Consider the following 16,757-nt stretch of genomic DNA (forward strand, 5'->3'; position numbering starts at 1 on the left):
TAGTCCTCACCTGCATAATTCATCTGTCTGAGGTACAGATCATCTTTCTCTGAGATGAAATTCTTTCTGATCACATCAGTCAGAAATACATTGGATACAAGCTAATAACCCACAAACACTTCCATACACATTCAGCTACAGCCATAAGAGCTCTCCTAGTGTGAGAAATATCAACCTTCTTTACCTATTTATCTACATTTTCCTTTCAGACTAGAGGTAACATGGTCACAAAACTGCACACCCTGAGATAAAAATCAGAAATCAGCCCATGGAATGATGTTTCCAGGCCTCAAAAACTATCCAGTGGAATTCAGCAGAGCGAAGCTGAGACCAGTGTTGGCATCAGGGGGCCAGGGAGGTTGCAGAGTTACAGCTGCCCTGCTCTGTCAGTGCTTCATGCAGCTTTCTTAGGTTGCACTGGTACAGCAGGAGGTATAAGATAGCTCCATATTTGTTAGGGAAAGCTCCTCTCTTTCCCCTGAGAGCTTTCACCTACTCTTGTAAGTTATATTCTATATCTAGTTCTCAAATGTAAAGAGATTATTCTGAAAGGTCATCCCATTTGGAAAAAAAGGGACAAAGGCACCTGATGTCCGCCCATTCCGAGGGGTACTTTTAAAGAGCTGCCTCCTGAACGGCAGGAACCTCTGATTTTTTACTGAACAGGGCACTGCTGTAATGGCAGTAGTTTCAGTGAGACACTGCTTGCACCCATCTCCTCTCTGCCTCTACATTAACTGATTCAGGCAGGCAGCCAAAGGGCTCTTGCAAAATGCTTTTGTGTATAAGGAACATGGGAAAAGCACAGTGTGAAGTGATTACACAGTAACTGTACCGATAAAGTTACAGAAAAAGAACTTCCCTATGACCCTGTGGTTTCACTACTGGAATAATATGAAAAGAGAGAGACAAAGCTGGCTGCTAGCTGTGACGTGACATCAACAGGGAAGTTACAGGAAAGATTTGTTTAACATGATTTCATTTACATCTTAGAGTATTGAAAATATTACACTAACAAAACCAAAAAGTGAGTCACATGCATAATTGCTGCTTGGAGCTATCAGGATCTATATAAGGGTTTTAGCTCTGGTCTTGGGAGACAGAAAGTTAAACTCTTTCTGCTACAGCAAGGCTCCTCATCAAGATGGGCACCATGCACTACCTCCTGCTTTGTGCTGTCATCTTCCTACCTGAGACTTCGGCTTTTCCAGTGCAGCCGAAACCAGAATCATGGAGCAGCATAGACCTTGAAAAAGTACAGGTATGTTACGTGGGGAGAAAGACAACTACATTATTAAAAATCATATTTTTCCTTCAGTTTGTACATTCCTTTCCTACCTGTTCATATTATCCTACAGTTTTTGCAGACGTGATATAAAACAGTTTAAACTTGCTGACTGGCTTAAGTTAGTCTTTTTAAAGACTAACTTTAAAAGACTGACTTAAAAAAGAGACCAAGTTCCCACTGGTAAATAAAGGGGAGCATGTAATTTTAAAAATATGTCAGAAATTTTATGTGTACTGTCTTAGAAGACTCTAGGCTTGCATGCTCAGTAAACTGTGGTGACTTGAAAGGATTTCTTACTTATAATTAAAAAGATAAATAAATAAATTACATTGCCGTTACAATTCTTTTTACAAATGCTAATCTCTACTACTGGGAGAGCAGAATTTGGTAAATTGAAATGGAAAGATACAACTAAAACTAGACATGGATGATGCAGGATGATGAAACAATTCAAACAAATGTAAAATGCAATTACCAAAACATCACAGATATACGTATTAATCTTTATTTTCCCTCTCTTCTTTCAGGGATATCTTGATAAATTCTTTCCAATTTTGGCAAAAACACAAAACCTAAGCATAGAAGAAAGGATTAAAGAAATGCAGAAGTTTTTCCACCTGACTGTAACTGGAAAATTAGACACAGAAACAGAAGGAATAATGAAAATGCCCAGATGTGGTATGCCTGATGTAGCAGAATATCAAACATTTCCTGGAACTCCAAGATGGAAAAAGACACATTTAACTTACAAGTAAGTGATGTTTCAGGTTTTCTGGGGAAGAGGATTGCTTTGTATATAACTAGGTGGGTTTCCTTCACTGATTAAATGAAATTAACCTGTTCTTCTTTGCTGACAGGATTCTCAATTATACACCTGATCTACCCAGAAGGAAAGTGGATGATGCAATTAAAAGGGCATTGATGGTATGGAGCGATGTGACTCCACTGCAATTCCGAAGAGTCTACGTGGGCCATGCAGACATTGATATTAGATTTGCACGTCGTGGTGAGAATACCTGTCCTTTTTAAAATACAATGGTCCATATTTTACTCAAAGCATTAATTTTTATTGCCATAGCTTTAAGAAAGAACAAAGAGTTTGGAATTAAATCAAAGTCTGCATAAATTTTATCTTCTTTATATCACGCCACCAAATTTCTATGTTATGATTCAGTTTTGCTTGTACAAAAGAGTTAGAAAAATCCTTTCCGAGTCACAGCTGTGAATGAAGGGAGAATTCATCTCCAGAATGAGACACTACAGTTTAGATGTTCAAGTCTCTTGTTGCCTTGATAAAAGTCTCTTGTTGCCTTGATAAAATGGGCAAACTACTGGGAAGAGCTCTGTAGAGCAAATCAGCAGGTTCTGGAGATCCAGACTCCACGGGCTGGATTCAAGCAGGTTAAGGCACGCTTACTTTAGGCCTAGACCTAGCCTGGTTCCTAGAATAAGCAGCCTTTGGCAGCTGGGTTGCATGGTGGCTGTCCATAGAAAGTGTCTTCTGGTTGATTTGCTTCTAGAAAGAATCTAGAATCTTGGTGAGCAATCTTGTTGCACACCAAGATTGCACCAAGGTGCAGCAGGTGAGCAGAAGTCACTTCAGAAGTCCATCTGTGATCTGGAGTCACATGACATATGGACGTAGCCCTACCTTGAACTTGGGCCTGGCATGTAAACTGACAGCTTAGACAAACTAAATGCCTACCTTAAGGTTGTCTGACCTGTTCTCTAGATCCATTGACAATAATTACTAGAGCTCCGCTGACTGTTAGTGAAGATCAGACACCTGCCCTGCAAGCAGATGAGCACCAAAATGTCCAAAGCCTGTGTGTCACTGATGGGAAGAACATTATGGCGCCATAAAGAGGTGACCTAATGTCCCAGTCAAAGGCAGAAATGATGCTGCAAGCTGGAATGGGTTTTAATCCCATGTCACACACTAGGATTAGGTCTCTTCTGCCGGTGTTAGTTGTGCCCTAAGGACCATCCACATGGTCTGGGGGACAGGACACAGGATGGCATCTGATTTCCCAAACACTCCTCAGTAAAGTCAGAGACTCACTACGAGGGAGAGGGAAATATTCAAAGTTGGTTCAACTCTGATCCAGCTCTTGCTCTCAAAGTAGGAAACAGTAATATTCCACCTGCATTATGACAGAAGTAGATAATAGACCATATCTCAAGGCTGGGAATAAATGAACTTATCTCTTCAGAAACAAGGTTACCTATCCCAAATCACCATCCACACTAAAATCAGTGCAAGTGAGAAGGTCTAGAACTAATATTGCCCAGCACTTTTCAACATCAAACGCATTCATACATTAACAACAGTGGGGTCAAGCACTAAGTATTTATTCTGAAATAATCTCTGGTTGCTGCCTCAGAAGGACCCCACTTCTGACAAAAGCTCAGGGAAAAGATGTTCAGCTCTTCCTGAAACATGTAGCTGACTGAACTATCAAATACAAGACTTGAATTAAGTCATGAATTTGGAGAGTGTTTCCCTAAGCCTCACTTCCCATTTTCACAACCTTGTCGCTGTTGTAAGATTTTTTAAAGGATTGGCAACCAGCAAAACATGCACAAACCAACAGCATGCTTTTCTATTGGCTGAAGTTCAATATGACAACTGATCTCATCGGATTATATTGATTTATTTCAAATGCAGAGCATGGTGATGGAGCTCCTTTTGATGGAAGAGGTGGCACGCTGGCCCATGCATTTGCACCTGGAGAAGGGATTGGAGGAGATGCTCACTTTGATGAGGATGAAAAATGGTCAGATGTCAACCAAGGTAAAGCTCCCAGCTGCAGATGAAAGGGAAAGGCAAATATTGTACATGTTGGAAGAATACAGCCACAGGAAGTGCTTTCAATTACACATCATCCTTCAGTATCACTTCAATACGAACATTTCTCTTCTTTTCAACTACCATTTAAGTACTAGGGCTTCATTACCATGAGCACCTACATAATGCCTGTTCTGTCCATCAGTTAAAGCACTTTTTCCAGGCTAAACAAGGACTGTGAGCCCTTGTTTCCTACATAAATTGCGAAAAGGTAAATTGACTTGCTTCTAGGAATGAGGCCGACCAAAAGCAGAGTCCAAATGAGACTCAAGGTCTCTAGATGAATATGAAAGGAATCAGTAGGTTTTTTATAAAATCTTACCTTATGTATGAAAGCTCAACAATAATGGATCAAAAGCCTGGAGTTTCATTCCAAGGTGTATTGAAATATACAAATTCTCCTACACTTTCAATTAATTGGATTTCAAAAAGAAATGCCATAACTTTAACATCCATTTATGGGCTTCTATGTTGCAGGTACCAATTTGTTCCTTGTTGCTGCTCATGAATTTGGCCATTCTTTGGGACTTGCTCATTCCAATGTCCGTGGAGCTCTGATGTACCCTCTCTACTCATATCAGAACCCACAAACCTTCAAACTTCCAGCTGATGACAGGAGAGGAATTCAGAAATTATATGGTAAACTTAAACTTGATTTTCAAGACAAAATGAGCTAGGGTACAGCTTTCACTCTCCCTGATTGCAAGGGCCTCATCCTGTTACCAAAAAGAAAGAAAGTGAACAAACTTGGGAAAAACCAACTCCTGCATACTCTGTCCACACACAATGTTTCCTCTGTAGCCTGTTCCCACTGCAACCAAGAGGCGACAAAGCAGCAGTGCATGGCTTGCTGCTCTGTCCTCCCACACACCTGCATTCTGCCAAGCAAGTCCTGTGGCCCTGGCTCTGCAAATGAGCTCTTTCAGTCAGTGGTGCTCCTGGCAGGAAAGGACAGGTCCTGTGCCACTCACCAAGTCCAGTACAGGCAGAAACCCCTCAGCAACAGGGGAACATAACTAGAATTGACCCCACAGGACAGAACTTGTCAGGTTTGCTTTTCTTTAAGCACCGCCCAACTCAGGGCATACTAGAGGAACACTAGGAATAAAACACAGCTGTCTGCATTGTCAATTTTCACTAGGGTCTCTATCTTTGTGCTCCTTTTCCACAGGGAAAAAGCCATCAAACTCTTGAAGGAAGTGCTTAATGAAGATCAAAGAATTCACATCTCATTGTTTTGGTGTTCCAAAACAATTTTAATCCTCTGGCTAATTAAGATGGTAAATTCCCGGGCTGCATTTTCTCTCCCTGAATTTTTATAATGATTTATTTGCACTTTACACAATTTCACCTAACAAAAATAATAATAAAAATAAGTATGCTCTGTTTTCTTAGGTTTTCTTTTTTCTTCTGGCATTTCACTGAGGCATTAGGTTACTCCTACATGCATGATAGACAGTCAGACAAGTATCTTTGTGAATAGGTTTACAGGCACCTAAAGAGCCTGACTGATGCAAGAACAGAACAGGGTGTGTTCTTACATCAGTGGCTTGCTTTCAATTCCCATGCATGTCCTGCCACTTCACGGTATTGACTCCTCAGAATCAGGAGTGCTTCCCATATGGCTCACACATAGAGGAGGTCTCCACTGTGCTTCCTTCAGTATGGGCTAGGACGTTTTCCCAAAGGGGAAAGCTTTTCATCCTCATGTCCTCCCTGGCTTTCCAGAGAAGTAGGCTTGAGAAGTAGTGGACTGGGATTCCCATTGTCCTCTCTGATAGTCAGACTCCCTTGGGTATTTTTAAATGTATTTAAAAAAAAAGAAAATAAGGAAAAAAAGAAAGAAACAAGAAGCAAGAAAAAACCCTCAGGGATTCTTCCAAGGATATTCAAAATCTTCAGAATTCGCAAGGTAGAAGGTGTATTTATTAATAGTTTCCAACAGATGGCTCCCTGCGCACAGAGATGCGGAGCACAAACACCAGCCCAGTGTCACGGCCAGCATCTTCACCGTCTCCTGAACAGTGTTTCCCAGCACAAGGAACGACCTTAAGCCAGCCCCCAGAGGTGACACAGCACAGCAGGGAACGTGGTGCTCACACAATGCAACTCGGAGAACACACAATGACTCTGAGAGCAAATAAATCAACATTGTGACCAGTGACTATTAAACTAATACAGTGGATGCTTACAAAAAATTTGGTTTAACATGCTCTGGTCAGATCTGTTGTCATCTCAACCCTTCCTGCCTCATGCTGTGTGGTCCAAAAAGGACTGACACTCTTTAACCTGACAGGTAACCAAACACCACACTCACTCTGCTCCTCTGAGTGCGATGGGGAGACAAATGCAGAAAAAAAGGTAAAATATAAGGGTGGAGACAAAGGCAATTCAATAAGACAGAAAAAGAAGGGGAAATAACAATAAATAAACTCAAAAAGAATAAAGTAAAAGAAAGCAGAAGAAAAGAGAAGGAAGAAAAGGAAGAAGAAGAGGAGAAAGAAGAAGAGGAAGAAGACGAAAATGAAGAAGACGAAAATGAAGAAGAAGAAGAAGAAGAAGAGAAATAGGAATATACAAAGCAAATGATGCACAATGCAGTTGCTCACCACCCACAGACCAACACCCAGGCAGTGCCCAAGCAGAAACTTCTGGCCAGCTTTCCCTCTAGTTTATACACCAAATATGACATCCTGTGGTATGGAATATCTCTCTGGCCAGATTGGGTCCCAGCTGTGTCCCTTTCCAGCTTCTTATACACCACAGCCTTCTCACTGCTGGGGCCCTGTGAGAAGCTGAATGGTCCCCACTTAATGTAAAGGCTGCTGAGCAACAACCAAAGCATCAGTGCGATATCAAGGTTAGTTTGAAAACACTCCCATCACTTACCAGCCATTTCTTCCACACAAAGCTCAAAGATGAAGTAGCTGGTGCTAAGTGTGGACATTATTCTGAGGGCACAGGTGTCTTCAGGTATGAGAAAAATCTTGAAGCCCCAGCATGGAGGGTCAGATCCAATCTGTATTAAAGGCTATGAAGAAGGGCTCTCTGGTCTATGTGGATGCTCAATCCACTTGGGTTAGTCTGGGGGGTCCTGGAAAGATGCAGTGTTGACAGAAAGTACTCCCTGTTCCCTTGGCCCAAGTCCCCACAGGGAACAAAGCACAAAACAGAGACACACCATGCTCTTTATCAAGCTCAAGTAACTTGCTAAAGCATCATAAAGAGAAAACAGCCACAGAAGACAGGCTTTATTAAAGACTGTGCAGAAAAAAAACACTCCTAAGGCCACACAGAACAATTCATGTACAGTGCTGGAGAAGGCACTCTACCAAATGAAGCCAGGAGAACAAATACTTGACTGAAAGTAGCAGGTTTGTTTTCTAGTGCACAATTAACATCCTTATGAACTGAGACAAATGCAATAGAACCCAGAAGTGTATTCCTAGGAATACTGTCCTGACAATGGGACACATCTGGGAGACAGCTGGCTGTGACCACATGAGGTGACTGGCCTGCAGTAGGGCCAGCACAGGTGGCAGTGAGGCACCTTTGTGTCTTGAAGGATCCATCTCAAGAGAGGCAGCAGCACCAAGTTAGCATCACCACAGCAAGTGAAATAAAATAGAAGCCAGGAATTTTGTCCTCAGAGACAGCCTCTGATGAGGCTGCCAGCAGCATTTTACTTCTTGTTGAGCTCCTATTGCCTTTCCATTCCCATAGGGGACCACTCCTTTGGGGAAAAGCACTGCCATCGGCACACCTAACCCTGCTTAGCAGGTGTGAACTGTGCAGTATTTGCCTCCGCCTAGTGGCACAGCTCAGCAAACTGCACTGGCTTTGCACCCTGTTGTAAAGTGTGTCTTGCCTGCAAGCACACAGCCGGGCAGGTACTACCACACATACCATCGCTGGGGGAAATGGGGGACCACAGCAGATTTAGCAAACTTCCTTCTTCCCTTTATCCCACTGCATTCTGTGTCAGTTTTTACATGCTCTCTCTAATACACATCTAGGCACCTTATGTTACTCAAATGGCAACTTGTCCCTCCTTTTCCACACCAAAGAAGAAAAGACTCACCACAACATAGTTTGGTGGGTTAGGGATTTGACTTTTTACCTGCTTTTACTACTGTTCTTTTAAATAAAATGATCTTTAAATGCATCCTTTTTGTTCCAGATAGTACAACAAACAGCAAATGAATTCTCAAATATGTTAGCATTTCTCACGGGTCCTTTGACCATGCACATTTAAAGGATAAGCTCTACTCCTGCACTATCTAGAAAAGCTATTATGGCCACTTACCCAGTCACTTAGGTACCCTGAGCCCACTCCATCAACACAGACTGATATTCTGAGACGGCAAAATCAATACCTGCTATACCTGGTATTAACAAGGATATAAGATCTCAGAAAAATAAAATTAATTATATCAGCAGCCTTAACAATGTTTGTGAAAGCTGTCACATATAAAAAGTCTACAGATATGTGATGGGAAAGACCTGATGAGATGCAAAAGTGTAAGTATGCCCTGCCCCAGTGATGTCCGCTTAAATTTTTCTTCACAGTGTAAACTGCAAATTTAATCCCAAATCTTTAATCTTCAAATGTAAAGCATTTGAAGATACCTTTTCCTGTACTGTTTTTTATAAAATTGTATCTTCAACAAAACCTGGCTCAGACAGGATGCTCTTAATGGCATCATTATGCTGTTTTCAGTTTCAGCAATGTCAGTATGAAGTAGCTCCATTGACATCAATGGATTTATTCGGGATACATCTATTAGAGTAAAAATCTTAGCAAAGGACTAGAGAAAATGTTATCTGTTGTGGCTATTTTTACAGCAGGAACCACACAAGCCAGAGAGCTACAGGTAATCACAGTTAGTTGGAGAAGGCTGAGGAAAATTATTAGGGGGTGAAAATTGTTACAGTTTTCTGTCAGCCCTAAAAATAAAGTTAACAGACAATCAAACAGGAATCAGAGAGAGAAGCAGTAGGCTGCTCAAGTATATAGAAAAATGTGGAAGTCTATCCACATCAGGGAAACAGAAAACATTAGAGGTCTTCTACTTGGCCACATGAAGTGATCTGAGAGAGCTGCTGTTCTGTGGGCGGTGAGAGAGTCAGTATTTCTTACAACTCAAAAAGCAACACAATCCCAATTAAACATTGTGGACGCTTTTCAAAGAAAAAGGATGTGTTTTTACATAGCAAGCAATTCATTTGCGAAACTCGTTGAAAGCATATTCAAGGGAACTGGTGACACAAATTTTTAAATAGAATTTAGAAAATGAGTCACATGTACAATTGCTGCTTGGAGCTATCAGGATCTATATAAGGGTTTTAGCTCTGGTCTTGGGAGACAGAAAGTTAAACTCTTTCTGCTACAGCAAGGCTCCTCATCAAGATGGGCACCATGGACTATCTCCTGCTTTGTGCTGTCATCTTCCTACCTGAGACTTCGGCTTTTCCAGTGCAGCCAAAACCAGAATCATGGAGCAGCATAGACCTTGAAAAAGTACAGGTATGTTACGTGGGGAGAAAGACAACTACATTATTAAAAATCATATTTTTCCTTCAGTTTGTACATTCCTTTCCTACCTGTTCATATTATCCTTGTCTTACATTACAACAACAGTTTTTGCAGACATGATATAAAACAGTTTAAACTTGCTGACTGGTTTAAGTTAGTCTTTTTAAAGACTAACTTTAAAATACTGACTTAAAAAGGAGACCAAGTTCCCACTGGTAAATAAAGGGGAGCATGTAATTTTAAAAATATGTCAGAAATTTTATGTGTACTGTCTTAGAAGACTCTAGGCTTGCATGCTCAGTAAACTGTGGTAACTTGAAAGGATTTCTTACTTACAATGTTTCATTGCTGTTACAATTCTTTTTACATATGCTAATCTCTACTACTGGGAGAGCAGAATTTGGTAAATTGAAATGGAAAGATACAACTAAAACTAGACATGGATGATGCAGGATGATGAAACAATTCAAACAAATGTAAAATGCAATTACCAAAACATCACAGATATACGTATTAATCTTTATTTTCCCTCTCTTCTTTCAGGGATATCTTGATAAATTCTTTCCAATTTTGGCAAAAACAAAAAACCTAAGCATAGAAGAAAGGATTAAAGAAATGCAGAAGTTTTTCCATCTGACTGTAACTGGAAAATTAGACACAGAAACAGAAGGAATAATGAAAATGCCCAGATGTGGTATGCCTGATGTAGCAGAATATCAAACATTTCCTGGAACTCCAAGATGGAAAAAGACACATTTAACTTACAAGTAAGTGATGTTCAGGTTTTCTGGGGAAGAGGATTGCTTTGTATATAACTAGGTGGGTTTCCTTCACTGATTAAATGAAATTAACCTGTTCTTCTTTGCTGACAGGATTCTCAATTATACACCTGATCTACGCAGAAGGAAAGTGGATAATGCAATTAAAAGGGCATTGATGGTATGGAGCGATGTGACTCCACTGCAATTCCGAAGAGTCTACGTGGGCCATGCAGACATTGATATTAGATTTGCACGTCGTGGTGAGAATACCTGTCCTTTTTAAAATACAATGGTCCATATTTTACTCAAAGCATTAATTTTTATTGCCATAGCTTTAAGAAAGAACAAAGAGTTTGGAATTAAATCAAAGTCTGCATAAATTTTATCTTCTTTATATCACGCCACCAAATTTCTATGTTATGATTCAGTTTTGCTTGTACAAAAGAGTTAGAAAAATCCTTTCCGAGTCACAGCTGTGAATGAAGGGAGAATTCATCTCCAGAATGAGACACTACAGTTTAGATGTTCAAGTCTCTTGTTGCCTTGATAAAAGTCTCTTGTTGCCTTGATAAAATGGGCAAACTACTGGGAAGAGCTCTGTAGAGCAAATCAGCAGGTTCTGGAGATCCAGACTCCACGGGCTGGATTCAAGCAGGTTAAGGCACGCTTACTTTAGGCCTAGACCTAGCCTGGTTCCTAGAATAAGCAGCCTTTGGCAGCTGGGTTGCATAGTGGCTGTCCATAGAAAGTGTCTTCTGGTTGATTTGCTTCTAGAAGGAATCTAGAATCTTGGTGAGCAATCTTGTTGCACACCAAGATTGCACCAAGGTGCAGCAGGTGAGCAGAAGTCACTTCAGAAGTCCATCTGTGATCTAGAGTAGTCTATGGACGTAGCCCTACCTTGAACTTGGGCCTGGCATGTAAACTGACAGCTTAGACAAACTAAATGCCTACTTTAAGGTTGTCTGACTTGTTCTCTAGATCCATTGACAATAATTACTAGAGCTCCGCTGACTGTTAGTGAAGATCAGACACCTGCCCTGCAAGCAGATGAGCACCAAAATGTCCAAAGCCTGTGTGTCACTGATGGGAAGAACATTATGGCGCCATAAAGAGGTGACCTAATGTCCCAGTCAAAGGCAGAAATGATGCTGCAAGCTGGAATGGGTTTTAATCCCATGTCACACACTAGGATTAGGTCTCTTCTGCCGGTGTTAGTTGTGCCCTAAGGACCATCCACATGGTCTGGGGGACAGGACACAGGATGGCATCTGATTTCCCAAACACTCCTCAGTAAAGTCAGAGACTCACTACGAGGGAGAGGGAAATATTCAAAGTTGGTTCAACTCGGATCCAGCTCTTGCTCTCAAAGTAGGAAACAGTAATATTCCACCTGCATTATGACAGAAGTAGATAATAGACCATATCTCAAGGCTGGGAATAAATGAACTTATCTCTTCAGAAACAAGGTTACCTATCCCAAATCACCATCCACACTAAAATCAGTGCAAGTGAGAAGGTCTAGAACTAATATTGCCCAGCACTTTTCAACATCAAACACATTCATACATTAACAACAGTGGGGTCAAGCACTAAGTATTTATTCTGAAATAATCTCTGGTTGCTGCCTCAGAAGGACCCCACTTCTGACAAAAGCTCAGGGAAAAGATGTTCAGCTCTTCCTGAAACATGTAGCTGACTGAACTATCAAATACAAGACTTGAATTAAGTCATGAATTTGGAGAGTGTTTCCCTAAGCCTCACTTCCCATTTTCACAACCTTGTTGCCATTGTAAGATTTTTAAAGGATTGGCAACCAGCAAAACATGCACAAACCAACAGCATGCTTTTCTATTGGCTGAAGTTCAATATGACAACTGATCTCATCAGATTATATTGATTTATTTCAAATGCAGAGCATGGTGATGGAGCTCCTTTTGATGGAAGAGGTGGCACGCTGGCCCATGCATTTGCACCTGGAGAAGGGATTGGAGGAGATGCTCACTTTGATGAGGATGAAAAATGGTCAGATGACTATCGAGGTAAAGCTCACAGCTGCAGATGAAAGGGAAAGGCAAATATTGTACATGTTGGAAGAATACAGCCACAGGAAGTGCTTTCAATTACACTTCATCCTTCAGTATCACTGCAATACGAACATTTCTCTTCTTTTCAACTACCATTTAAGTACTAGGGCTTCATTACCATGAGCACCTACATAATGCCTGTTCTGTCCATCAGTTAAAGCACTTTTTCCAGGCTAAACAAGGACTGTGAGCCCTTGTTCCCTACATAAGTTGCGAAAAGGTAAATTGACTTGCTTCTAGGAATGAGGCTGACCAAAAGCAGAGTCCAAATGAGACTCAGGGTCTCTAGATGAATATGAAAGGAATCAGTAGGTTTTTAATAAAATCTTACCTTATGTATGAAAGCTCAACAATAATGGATCAAAAGCCTGGAGTTTCATTCCAAGGTGTATTGAAATATACAAATTCTCCTACACTTTCAATTAATTGGATTTCAAAAAGTAATTTGTACCAATTGTAAGAAATCTAATGAAAATCAATTGTATTTCATACCTTTAACATCCATTTATGGGCTTCTATGTTGCAGGTACCAATTTGTTCCTTGTTGCTGCTCATGAATTTGGCCATTCTTTGGGACTTGATCATTCCAATGTCCGTGGAGCTCTGATGTACCCTTTCTACTCATATCAGAACCCACAAACCTTCAGACTTCCAGCCGATGACAGGAGAGGAATTCAGAAGTTATACGGTAAACTCAAACTTGATTTTCAAGACAAAATGAGCTAGGGTACAGCTTTCACTCTCCCTGATTGCAAGGGCCTCATCCTGTTACCAAAAAGAAAGAACGTGAACAAACTTGGGAAAAACCAACTCCTGCATACTCTGTCCACTCACAATGTTTCCTCTGTAGCCTGTTCCCACTGCAACCAAGAGGCGACAAAGCAGCAGTGCATGGCTTGCTGCTCTGTCCTCCCACACACCTGCATTCTGCCAAGCAAGTCCTGTGGCCCTGGCTCTGCAAATGAGCTCTTTCAGTCAGTGGTGCTCCTGGCAGGAAAGGACAGGTCCTGTGCCACTCACCAAGTCCAGTACAGGCAGAAACCCCTCAGCAACAGGGGAACATAACTAGAATTGACCCCACAGGACAGAACTTGTCAGGTTTGCTTTTCTTTAAGCACCGCCCAACTCAGGGCATACTAGAGGAACACTAGGAATAAAACACAGCTGTCTGCATTGTCAATTTTCACTAGGGTCTCTATCTTTGTGCTCCTTTTCCACAGGGAAAAAGCCATCAAACTCTTGAAGGAAGTGCTTAATGAAGATCAAAGAATTCACATCTCATTGTTTTGGTGTTCCAAAACAATTTTAATCCTCTGGCTAATTAAGATGGTAAATTCCCGGGCTGCATTTTCTCTCCCTGAATTTTTATAATGATTTATTTGCACTTTACACAATTTCACCTAACAAAAATAATAATAAAAATAAGTATGCTCTGTTTTCTTAGGTTTTCTTTTTTCTTCTGGCATTTCACTGAGGCATTAGGTTACTCCTACATGCATGATAGACAGTCAGACAAGTATCTTTGTGAATAGGTTTACAGGCACCTAAAGAGCCTGACTGATGCAAGAACAGAACAGGGTGTGTTCTTACATCAGTGGCTTGCTTTCAATTCCCATGCATGTCCTGCCACTTCACGGTATTGACTCCTCAGAATCAGGAGTGCTTCCCATATGGCTCACACATAGAGGAGGTCTCCACTGTGCTTCCTTCAGTATGGGCTAGGACGTTTTCCCAAAGGGGAAAGCTTTTCATCCTCATGTCCTCCCTGGCTTTCCAGAGAAGTAGGCTTGAGAAGTAGTGGACTGGGATTCCCATTGTCCTCTCTGATAGTCAGACTCCCTTGGGTATTTTTAAATGTATTTAAAAAAAAAGAAAATAAGGAAAAAAAGAAAGAAACAAGAAGCAAGAAAAAACCCTCAGGGATTCTTCCAAGGATATTCAAAATCTTCAGAATTCGCAAGGTAGAAGGTGTATTTATTAATAGTTTCCAACAGATGGCTCCCTGCGCACAGAGATGCGGAGCACAAACACCAGCCCAGTGTCACGGCCAGCATCTTCACCGTCTCCTGAACAGTGTTTCCCAGCACAAGGAACGACCTTAAGCCAGCCCCCAGAGGTGACACAGCACAGCAGGGAACGTGGTGCTCACACAATGCAACTCGGAGAACACACAATGACTCTGAGAGCAAATAAATCAACATTGTGACCAGTGACTATTAAACTAATACAGTGGATGCTTACAAAAAATTTGGTTTAACATGCTCTGGTCAGATCTGTTGTCATCTCAACCCTTCCTGCCTCATGCTGTGTGGTCCAAAAAGGACTGACACTCTTTAACCCGACAGGTAACCAAACACCACACTCACTCTGCTCCTCTGAGTGCGATGGGGAGACAAATGCAATAAAAAGGTAAAATATAAGGGTGGAGACAAAGGCAATTCAATAAGACAGAAAAAGAAGGGGAAATAACAATAAATAAACTCAAAAAGAATAAAGTAAAAGAAAGCAGAAGAAAAGAGAAGGAAGTGAAGGGAAGACGAGGAGGAAGACAAAGAAGAGGAGAAAGAAGAAGAAGAAGAGAAATAGGAATATACAAAGCAAATGATGCACAATGCAGTTGCTCACCACCCACAGACCAACGCCCAGGCAGTGCCCAAGCAGAAACCTCTGGCCAGCTTTCCTTCTATTTTATATGAAAGAATCAGTATTTCTTGCAACTCAAAAAGCAACACAATCCCAATTAAATGTTCTGGAAGATTTTAAATAAAGAAGGAGGTACATTTTTACATAGCAAGCAATTCAGTTATGGAATTCATTAACACAGTCTATTCAACAACAGTGGTGACCCAAATCCATAAATGCCCTTTAAAATGTTTAGATCTATTTATGTAGACTAACAGCTACTGAGCATGAGGATATGGTGGCAAATGGTGCCTCACTGTTTTCCTGAATAACAAAGGAAGGATCCATCTAAATTTCCCCAGCTGTGCTAACATCACAAGACTTACTGTAGGGAAAAGGAAGCATCTTGTCTACAAAGGCTGGTTAAGGAGTGCATCTAACACTTTAGTGACTGCCTCGCATTAGAAGATCACCTGGATCTACTTATCTACCAAGAGTTCAATTTCTTTTCAGAATTACTGTCCCACCACCAAGCACACTACCCTGTTCTAAAGGCCATAATGAGGCTGAAAGGGATCTGTGGTACTACTGTGGGCTTCCTCTAGATGAATTCTTGCCTCCAAGCAGAGATATCTAGGAGCAAAGTAAGGCGGTGCCAAAAAAGCAGTTTGCATTCTACACCAATGGACACAGTTCAGGCATGAGTTACAGAACATAGTATTAGTAAGCATACTGACAGGAATGCCAAGAGCATGAGAATGCCTTTCCATTAACTGATGTTTGTGCAAAAATCCTGAAGGTAAAACTGAATCTCTAATGTTAAATATATTTTGTTTTCAATTACAGGATAGTGTCATGGCAGTGCTCCTGATTGCATACTACTTTAGACAATTAATTCACTCCAAGTTCAACCAGTACTCTGAAATTAATGGTTCCCCAATAAAAAAAGAATTTGTGCTTTACAAAAATGAAATTTGTAAAAGATCAAAAACAATGTTCTTGTCATTTGTGACTGGACATAGGATCAGGAACAGCCTGAATCAGTACAGTCCCATCTTTCCTTAAAGGGAATCACTCTCACTATAATCATAGTATTTATGACTAACAGAGCCTTTCTTTCTCAAGATGGTTACAGCAACTCACATCAGTTAAGGATGAAAGGGAAAAATATTACAAAATACAGTAAGAAATTTTCTAGTCTTACTTTAATGCTCCCAATGCTGCTCTATTTTTGAATATTTGGGGGAATATGCAGTATGAACTGACATTGCTTTGAAATAGAAAAGTATATAATAATGGTGCTGTTGTTGGTGATTTGGCTTAGCAGAGACATTTTTGCCTCAAAATTCATGTAATATTTTCTAGGGGTTCCAAATATGGATAGAAAGAGCAGTAGAAGATGTGGGAAAGAATCATAATGAGTTGAATTTTACTTTTTCTCTCTGGTTATGTTATTTTCTTCATTCCTACGTTCATTGCCAGAAATAGGAATGAGGATTGATTCTTTGCATAAAAATATTAAAGCTTTTGCCTCCTGGGAGCAAAAAGTTAGGTAATAATTTGAGCAGAAGTCAAAATGCTGACACTACTCTAATAATTGGAACAATATTCTTTT

The 16,757-nt window shown here is 40.7% G+C and overlaps 2 protein-coding genes across 2 annotated transcripts; both read left to right on the top strand.

The window, feature by feature from the left end:
• Nucleotides 1-837: 837 nt before the first annotated feature.
• On the top strand, nt 838-5,553 carry MMP7 (matrix metallopeptidase 7). The gene is made up of 6 exons (XM_068181425.1): nt 838-1,261; nt 1,816-2,039; nt 2,146-2,294; nt 3,957-4,082; nt 4,614-4,775; nt 5,308-5,553. The coding sequence occupies exons 1-6, from the start codon at nt 1,145-1,147 to the stop codon at nt 5,328-5,330; spliced, it is 801 nt and encodes a 266-aa protein (XP_068037526.1). The 5' UTR covers nt 838-1,144; the 3' UTR covers nt 5,331-5,553.
• Nucleotides 5,554-9,517: 3,964 nt separating this feature from the next.
• On the top strand, nt 9,518-14,015 carry LOC137468552 (matrilysin-like). The gene is made up of 6 exons (XM_068180348.1): nt 9,518-9,663; nt 10,177-10,439; nt 10,545-10,693; nt 12,350-12,475; nt 13,047-13,208; nt 13,741-14,015. The coding sequence occupies exons 1-6, from the start codon at nt 9,547-9,549 to the stop codon at nt 13,761-13,763; spliced, it is 840 nt and encodes a 279-aa protein (XP_068036449.1). The 5' UTR covers nt 9,518-9,546; the 3' UTR covers nt 13,764-14,015.
• The last annotated feature ends 2,742 nt before the right edge of the window (nt 14,016-16,757 follow it).

Source organism: Anomalospiza imberbis, chromosome 2 (genome assembly GCF_031753505.1).
Source record: "Anomalospiza imberbis isolate Cuckoo-Finch-1a 21T00152 chromosome 2, ASM3175350v1, whole genome shotgun sequence".
Classification (NCBI taxonomy): Eukaryota; Metazoa; Chordata; class Aves; order Passeriformes; family Viduidae; genus Anomalospiza; species Anomalospiza imberbis.

What these genes read in the sequence shown, in the direction of transcription:
- MMP7 (XM_068181425.1), top strand. Translation starts at nt 1,145, where the DNA reads ATGGGCACCATGCACTACCTCCTGCTTTGTGCTGTCATCTTCCTACCT. An exon ending in TAGACCTTGAAAAAGTACAG is followed by an intron (nt 1,262 to 1,815) that starts GTATGTTACGTG and finishes CTCTTCTTTCAG; the next exon opens with GGATATCTTGATAAATTCTT. An exon ending in AAGACACATTTAACTTACAA is followed by an intron (nt 2,040 to 2,145) that starts GTAAGTGATGTT and finishes CTTTGCTGACAG; the next exon opens with GATTCTCAATTATACACCTG.
- LOC137468552 (XM_068180348.1), top strand. Translation starts at nt 9,547, where the DNA reads ATGGGCACCATGGACTATCTCCTGCTTTGTGCTGTCATCTTCCTACCT. An exon ending in TAGACCTTGAAAAAGTACAG is followed by an intron (nt 9,664 to 10,176) that starts GTATGTTACGTG and finishes AAAACATCACAG; the next exon opens with ATATACGTATTAATCTTTAT. An exon ending in AAGACACATTTAACTTACAA is followed by an intron (nt 10,440 to 10,544) that starts GTAAGTGATGTT and finishes CTTTGCTGACAG; the next exon opens with GATTCTCAATTATACACCTG.